General features: G+C 39.4%; 1 protein-coding gene across 1 annotated transcript; it reads right to left on the bottom strand.

Moving 5' to 3' along the window:
- Positions 1 to 6,047: 6,047 nt before the first annotated feature.
- On the bottom strand, positions 6,048 to 6,656 carry LOC112091912 (mitogen-activated protein kinase kinase kinase 17-like). The gene has a single exon (XM_024166650.1). The coding sequence runs from the start codon at positions 6,654 to 6,656 to the stop codon at positions 6,048 to 6,050; it is 609 nt and encodes a 202-aa protein (XP_024022418.1).
- Positions 6,657 to 9,409: the final 2,753 nt, after the last annotated feature.

The raw sequence follows: 9,409 nt of genomic DNA on the forward strand, positions 1-9,409 counted from the left end.
ATTAACAAGCTTTATCTTGGAGATAGAGATTCGATTCCTTCTAGAAGTTTGACCTCTACTCTATAAATAAGAGAATAATAGAAAATTGCGTGAGACAATTTTTAAAACAATTTTTGCCTTAATTTTAAAGAGGGTGGTCGAAATTCTCATAGAGTGAGAGGGAAAATTTTTCTCTAAACAAAAAATTCCACATCGTGCATGCGTTGGTGTTTATGGAAATTTGAGTGTTTATTGTAACCCGTTTTGTCTTAGGTGTGTCCACACACACGTTTTCGTGGATTCTAGGAATTAACGTGAAAGACATTGGTTTTCTAAACACAAAGCTTTGGAGCAAGGATTGTTCGAGGTCAAAGAACTCAAGTTATCATCCTAATCGGCCACCAGGTATTATTCGTGATTGAGTTCTTAATAAATAAATTAATGTGATTAATTTATTTATGCATAAATTAATATAATCTATAGAGTATCTCAAATGTTTTATAAAAATTTTTGTTATACACGATCCGCCTCCCGCACGCTTCCACATCCGAATTCGATTCGGTAACCAACAATAAATGCATATATGGGTATGCATCATTGTTTACATTTATTATGACCTACTATTACTTGATGAGTGAAGGCTCATTAAGTTTGTTCGTGTTGTAGGAAGCTCGGGCAAGGCACCGGCTCCCTGACACTTGTTGTTGGGCATGCAGAGAGGATGTAGCAGCGGCGTGTGGGCAAGTGGGTGATGGACACACTACGGATTTGAAGACGCTGCGAAATGTGTATAAATTAAATAGGAATTATGAATGTAAAATTATTTTAGTTATGTAGTGAATGTAAAGTTTACGAGACTACAAGGTTATGTTTTGTAATCTTAAGTATAAGGTATGTTCAAGTACCCAAACGGCTACTATGACAATAGCCTATGAATGTTGATGGCATGCAAAGAATAGATTGAATGCGTGATCATGTCTTGGAACTGAACTTAAGGTTTTATTACGACAAAGTATATATATTGTTTATCTTACCATTGTAAGAAAAGGAAAAAAAAAAGTGAGCATAAGTTTTAGGAGTTTATAGTTCAAGAAGGATAAAAATTAGGAAATAAGTTTTGTATTAACGTAGTAATGATGACCAAAAGGCAGAGTCGTCACAGGTATTCTCTTCAATCTCCCTCAAAATTGGGTCGTCGCTTGTTAAGAGTGAGGCCTCGGTGGCTAGAGAAGGATCCAGCCTCACAAGAGGCGCAGGCCTCGACCCCCCTTGACGGCTAGTTCTTTTTGGTGCCATGACTGTAAGGACAAATTTAAAGTCAGTATCTTATATGTCGAGAGGAGAGAAAGAAAAAAGGTTTGGTGCCTAAATGGTCTAAAATAACTAAAGTTAGACTAAAAACCTAAGACAAGTTAAGACGCCGATGTCACCTTAACCTGGCGAATGCAACATATGAAGATAAACGACGATGACTCATACAAAGCATCAACCAAACCCAGAAAACCAAATAGAAAGTCAGACTTCAAAGTTCAACAGACTCAGCCAAAACTCCTAAAACTAGTTCAGAACAATGCGAAGAACACCAAAAGGAAGCCTTCTCATCCCTATTTCGCTATTTCTAACCATTTCTTTTCCAGAAATCATCACAAGCAAGAGCGAAAATAAAGTAAAAAGTGGAATGGTGAGATAAACCCTAACACATAGCTAGCACGAAACAAGAAAAAGAAATGGAGGGGAGAAGATTTGGAGACTCGAAGCGAAAATCACCAGAGAACCACAATTCAGCAAGCAAAGGACTTAGATAAAGGTCTAAAGAAATTAGGGCAGAGTCTCGACAGTCACTCAGAGATAATGGAATGATCGGGATTTGCTTGAGAAGTTATTTATAAAGGGGAAAAAACCCTCGACCCCTAACCGTCAGATGAGATAATTGTTCATCCAACGATGAAGACGACGGGACATGATCCAACAATGAGGAAAGGACTGGGAAACTGAAAAAGAGTTATCCAACTGCCCAGATCTATTCATTCAAAATAAAGTTTTGTGTCAATAGAGTTATTAGATTGATGCAATAGCTATGCTACCCAAGGAACCCCTTTGGCGTTAGATCCATCATTACAAATGAGGTTCAGAGTTAGGTTCCTTCACCCGATGCAAATGGGAATACAAGGGAAAGTCCCATCATAATTAAAGCTCGAGGCAATCCGAATGAAAGCCTCAACCTGGGGGACAGCTATTATATGGCAAAATCTACCTTGCCATGTCATACAATAAATAGGCTCTGCGTGGCCATTGTGTAAGAGAGCTTAAGGGACGATGGTATCCCCACCTCCCATAGGCGTCGACAGTCAAAGCATCAGCTTTTTGGATTTTGAAGTTTAGCTGTTTGAAAGTGTACAGGATGGTAGTCAGCCATTCAAATAGCTAAGACGAAGATAGTTCCAACAACTCGTAGGCTATCGATCCCATGCAAGGATCGATGAGGAAAAAGGTTGTGTCTAGACTTACTATCCAGGCCAAGTGAAAGCAGAGAGGGCAACATGATCAATTATCTGACCTAGATCCCGAGAATATCCCCTGAGGCGACAAGAGAGAAATCTCTAGGTTACTTGCGAATATGAACAAAGTCATTTGCTAAAGAAATTATTACCAGCCTATTAGCCGCCCAAAATAGACCAATAGGAAATCACGGGGAAGTCACAGGGTTACAATTCTGGGTAGAGTAGGTAGATGAATAATCAGATAGGCACTGTAAAGCTGGAGTCTAGAGAGTAGGATAGTAGGCTACTCGAGAACAACCGTAGGGTAACCACTAGCCTCAGTTTTCTCCAACATGTAATTCATGTGATATAAGAGGTGCATGGCAAGAGAGAGAGAGAGAGTCTGGTATGAACATAAGAGAGAACCAAGCTGTTTGTAGTCAAAAAGAGAAAATGAAGGAGAAAAGAAAGGGGATTTTCTCAAAGTGGACGTAGCCCTTGCATTAAGAGTGAATCACTATAAATCTTGGTGTTCTTATCTTTTCTTTTAGTTCCTTTCATATTCTGAGAAACCTTAAAGTGAAATCCATAAAGCACATGCACAAACAGTTGCACTTTATTAACCGGATTTAATCGGACATAGAGCTGTTATTTTGACGCGATTCAACTGGTAATCCAACCGATTACTAGACGGTAATCAAGTGTATTTCTGTTGATGAAATTCCACCGTCAACAAACCTAATCCTTCTTTATTTCGTGAAAACAAACATAAAATGTGTCTTGACCAAAAGAGCATCCAATACAAATTCCCGCTAAACACACACTTTGTCAAATAAGACAACACTCATATGAGCAGTATGCTCATCAAAGGCCTTTGGCGGTACACCCTTGGTTAGCAGATCCACAATCATGGAAATTGTCCCAATATGTTCTATAGACACTTGAAAACTCTGAACCTTTTATTTAACAACAAGTAACTTGATGTCTATGTGCTTCGACTTCAAAGAGCTTTGTTGTTATTGGAATATAGCAAGTCTAAATCATTGTCACAAATATCTTTAGTGGTCTTTCAATACCATCTACCAAAAGCAGCCCAGTGACAAAGATTCGCAACCATATTCCATGATTGGATGCCTCCTGACAAGTTATGAACTTTGCTGTCACAATGGAAGAAGTTATGAGTGTCTGCTTAACACTCTTCTAGAAAATAGCTCTCAGGCCAACTGGTAAATATAGCCCCACATGGATCTTCTACTGTATTGGCATCTAGCAAAATTAGAAACAGAATACCTTATGATCTCCCAAAGATCTGATCTCTGATAAGTGAGCATGTAATCCTATATTCTTTGTTAATACTGTATAGCCCATTTGGCTGCTTTGCAATGATCCATTTCCTGATTTCCTTAAATAAATGCTATCTGCAGACGCGTACATACATGAGCACACGCAAGACTTCTAACTTCTGACACATAAGGAATCTTTTGTATTTCTTTAACTTCAAAGTCATTCTTGGTGCACTGAATGTGACTAAACTTGTCTCCCTTAGCAAAAGGCATATTTCTTAGTCTATTTTCCTTCATGCCGAGTATAAATAAAATTCTTTCAATATAGCTCTTTTGTGATAAGCCAAGGATACCTCGAGAGCGAGCACAATGTATCTATTTTCCTAATACAAAAGAGACGTTCCCAAGATCTTTAATCTCAAAGTCCTTAGTTATAAAAATCTTAGTTTCGTGCAACAAGACTATATCGCTGCTAGCAAGCAGTATTCATCGACATATAACACTATAAATATGTATTTACTCCTCTCTAGGGATAATAGATATCGTAGGGCTGAAGGAAGAGATAGAGTTTGGATTCAGGGAAGAAAGACAAAGAAAAGAAAGGAGCGTTACGAGAGACATCTATTTTTAGACTTTGAAATAGACAATACAACTAGTAGTATGGACATAGATAGGAAGAATGAGTTCGTAATTACATCTATCTACATGTTCTTTCTGATCTCTACGCATTTCACCGCTCCACCAGAAATTCCCTCTGCCCCTACCGTACTCCAGCTTGGTAGTTTCCACCGCCTATCCAGGGTTGAGCCCTGGGATTTGACGGCGGACTTAAAAAGCCACCTACAGATGCTTTACGCCCAATCATTCCGGATAACGCTTACATCCTCTGTTTTACCGCGGCTGCTGGCACAGAGTTAGCCGATGCTTATTCCCCAGATACCGTCATTGCTTCTTCTCCGGGAAAAGAAGTTCACGACCCGTAGGCCTTCTACCTCCATGCGGCATTGCTCCGTCAGGCTTTCGCCCATTGCGGAAAATTCCCCACTACTACCTCCCGTAGGAGTCTGGGCCGTGTCTCAGTCCCAGTGTGGCTGATCATCCTCTCGGACCAGCTACTGATCATCACCTTGGTAAGCTATTGCCTCACCAACTAGCTAATCAGTTTATCAACTTTATTTACCTCAAAATGATACGAGATAATAACCTAATGAAAATTACGATATGATTAATGGAAAGCCTTAGATGGATTTCTTTAATTAGTTTGTAAACTATAAATCTTGAATTACCGGATACAAAATTTTCTGGTTGTACCATATAAATTGTCTCATCAATGTCACCATTGAGAAACACATTCTTTACACCCATCTAATGTAGCTCCAAATCGAAATGAGCCATAAGTGCCATAATAATCTTAAAAGAGTCTTTCGTTAAAACCGAAGAGAAAGTCTCTTTATAATCATTGCCTTCTTTCTGAGTGAATCCCTCGGCGACTAGATGAACCTTATATCTCTCGACATTTCCTTTTTAACCTTCTTCATCTTAAATATCCATTTGCAACCAATGGATTTCATATCTTCAGGCAATTCTTCGAGATCATGAATGTCATTATCCTTCATGGATTTCATCTTTTTTTTTTATGGCATCAATCCACTTTTGAGCGTTAGAACTCTGTAGAGCTTGTTGGAAGTTGATTGGATCATCTTCCCCTAAGCCTATACCATCTTCATGTTCTTGGAGAAAGACGATATAATCATTCAAAATCGCACTTCTCCTTTCTCTAGTGGATCTCCTTAATGGCACTTTCTATTGAGGTTGTTGAGTTTGCTTATTTTCCTAAGCATTGTCTTTTATCAGGATTTTCATTTTAAACAATGTCAGGCTTTGAGGCCTGATCATTATCAGTAGCAACTAAAGGAAGGAAACAAATTCCTCTTCAAAGATATATTAATAATAGGAAATATAATTTCCTAACAAAATATACAAGCAAAACAATTGGACTAATACTAAATAAATAAAAAGAAGAATCATCATGAGGCATACCTATTCTGAGACAACAAACTAATTCAGTACTTAGTAGTAGTAGTACTAAAATTGACATAGGGAAGACCCAACAACTTCTGAGCTGACCACCTTCTGGTCAGATCTCTTTGCAAGCGGTGTCTCAAGAAATCATTTCCAAACTCCTCCGACATGTCTTTCGGTATCTCAAGCATCAACTCTGGTGAAGCCAATAGCCTAATCATCATCACGTAGTCTAAAGTCTCCCCACCCATGCTCTCCCATGCGTATTGGCCAGTAATCATCATCAACACAACACATCCCAAAGACTATATATATCCATCGCAATCCCAATTTTACCAAGCACCACAGATTCAGAAGGCATGTAAGTTAGGGTCCCACGTAATCTGTACTTCTTAGTCTCTAACAGCGCTTCGCTAGGCTCCTTAGCCAATTTGAAATCAGCGATCTCGAGCTGATATCCAGTTTTGGTAGGAAACACAAGAATGTTCTCGAGCTTTATGTCGCAGTGCACAATTCCTTTTGCATGGATACAACTAAGACCTTTCAGTATCATCCGAGTAAATACTTGTACGTCACTTTCTAGCATACGACCCCTGGCTATCTCTATCAAGTCTATTAGGTCTCCTGCCGGAGCATATTTGAGAAATAGGTTGCACCATTGACGCCCCTCATCGATTGTTATCTCGTGACTGTAACACTTGACAATTTCTAGACAACTGCTAAAATGTGAAAGGATTTTGTTTTCTTTAATAACAGAATTTGAATTCTCTAGCTCTATTGTTTTCACAACAATTGGTGTATTGAAGTTTTCTTGTAAAACTAAGAAAACAAATCCATAAGTACCTTCCCCAAGAGGTTTAACTCTATACCACCATGTTGACCAATCTACCATGTTGTTTATGGATACGTACTGTTGACAGTTGAATTTCATCAACAAGACCTTACCGGATTACCCCGCGGTAGCTCTTCGGGTTACCGGTTTGAAACTTGTAATTTTACTGGATTTGCTAAGGTTTGTATTGATGTACTATGAAGGAACCGTTATATATTGGTTATGAAAATAAAGACGAAGAGGTTTTATAGTGGTTCACCCTTCTCAAACAGAGCTACATCCACTGTATTATATTTCTCTTGTTTTGGTTCTTACAAATTACACGAAGAAGGATCCCCCTCTCTCACGGGGGCTCTGCCCCTTTTATAGTGGATATTATATGAGCATTTTCCAATGGTAGGCGGTTTGGACCATTTGACCGTGTCTTCCATGGGGTCCACCCACTCAAGTGGCCTATGGCCTCATTTGTCTAGACCGTAGCCTGTCAACACCTTTTGGAGTGTTCACTCATCCAATTTGTCCCCCCATTACAGCTCTGTAGATCCCCTGTAATAGCTAGTGATCCGTTCCAGGCGGGTTTAGGGGCTCGTAATCATTTCCTGTGCAATTAACCTTCTCCAAACCCAGACGTAACCTTGGGATATTCCGTCGATCACCTCAAGAGTCTTCCTTGGGAAGCGGGTCTAGTTGTTTACGTTCAGCCCTCTGTGCCTATTCCAAAAACTTGCCATGGGTAGCCTCTCTCACGGTCGACTCTATCAAGTTATTTTGCACGAGTTGGTCTCGCAGGCCTCGACTGTGAATAGGGTCGACGGTAGTTGGGGCACTTTTGGTGAGGGCCTATCGGCGTGGAAGGTTGGGGACTCGTGGCCCCTTTTTTGTTCGTGATGATTGTGCTTTCACTGACTGACGTGGTTGGAGAGCTGCTGAGGGCACTTCCAGGCATCGACGGTGGCCGAGGGGATGAGATTGGCCCCGGCTGAGGTAAGCAAAACCCGGATGATCCCGAGGATGACGGTATCCGAGGGCGACACCCATTGCAGCTTCAGCTCTGTGACAGTGAAGAGTTTCTGATGGGGATCTCCCAATGAGCATATAGTGTGGGAGAGGAATGTAACCAGTTTATGGAGGAAGTTCCTAAGTGGGCGATGGGGTTATATCTCCCTGTTTGTGAACACAATAACTCCAACGGATGTAGTCTATAGAGGGATAAAAACTCCGTCTTGGGGGGTGTTAGGCCATGGCTAAGGGATTTTGATGCTCTGGGAGCTTTTGTTACCGCTTCTGATGGGGAGAACGCCTAGAAACCCATTCTAGAGGGACTCCACCGGAAGTTATGGAGAATAGAACTCTCCGTCAGTTGCTCTGATAGAAACCAAAAATCCAGGGAAATTAGCCAGAACAGGGGATCTTTGACCTGCGTTTTCTCCCTTTTCCCAGTGTCGTCCCCTGAGAGGTTTTGACATCAGTATTTATAGGCCAGGAACGTTGTAAGGGGAGGGAAGTTTTCCCTCCAACCGTTTTGAACTTTGACTGAAATCCCCCCAAAGGTCCCCGTTGGTAAGGCATTTCTAGTGTGATTTAAGGCTAGCTTTCGTTGATCCCAGAAGGAGGTTTACCAAAAAGATGAATAAATAGGTTATTGGGCAGCCAAATGGGGCTCCGTAGCCACTTTGGGTGAGATCAGAGGGTGGCAGCCATACGGTCAAAAGGTTGCCCTCCCTCGTTTGTGTATACTCTGGCTCCTTAGAGTTTTTTGGCAAAGAGACTGCGTTTGACTCTTGAGGAAGCAAGGGCAGTGAGCGGAAAAAGAGGAAAGACATAGGGAAAATGCTATTTTGTCTCTTAGTGCAAGGTAATGCACAAATAGGCTTTTTCTAGACTATTTATAAAAGATTTAGAACTGTAAAGGTAGCGACTGTAAGCTTAGGTAATTCATTTTTGTTGGGAATGGTGTCCTAGAAGCATAAGATGTAATAGGAAATTTATTATTTATTTAATAAAAGAGTTTATTCATCATTTTATGTGCATATATTTATGAATATTTTATGAATATCAAATGAAAATTTTGTGATTATTTATGTAACCTTAAACATAATATATAAGTGTTATATATGAGAGGATAATGTTTAAGGATAATAATCAAAAAGCAATGTTTATAATGAATTTAATTAAAGTTCAGAATCTTTAATTAAAACATTATTAATACATCTCATTCCCATTTAGAATGGAACGGTGTTATCCGCACTGTTAATATGGTGAGATATTGAATGAGTGTATTTCACATAATGAGATTATGTGGAACAAGGACACAGACACAATATGAATTTCTAATAATTTTCGTTAAGCATAGAAATTCTAATTGAGTCTACCGATGGTCATATATAGAATGATCTTAATCCTGAGTTCTTAACAAACTCCTATTTATGGATTTATGTATTTTGATTTACTCGGTACGGATTCTGAGACCCAGAATCCTATTCCTTGTATTTTGGAGACATGATGAAATAGGTAGCCGGGAATATTATTATACGAGATGAAATCCATTCCTTCTTGAGAAAGAAGTAGATAAATAATTCTCTTGAGTGTTGATTCGGTACTTGGATTAGTAAGAGCGCTCTGGTTCATGAATGTATTTTATGAATCACTATCCATTATAGAATCAATCGTACTCAAGGATGCAGATATAATTAGAGAGGTTAATGGATTCTACCTAACTCTAATTATGAATTATTTATGGAGGATTGAAATATATGCAATGGCTATATCAAATTGACACTTCATAGTTTAGAAGTAATTAATGTCTATAATTT

Source organism: Morus notabilis, unplaced genomic scaffold (assembly GCF_000414095.1).
Source record: "Morus notabilis unplaced genomic scaffold, ASM41409v2 Scaffold35, whole genome shotgun sequence".
NCBI lineage: Eukaryota > Viridiplantae > Streptophyta > Magnoliopsida > Rosales > Moraceae > Morus > Morus notabilis.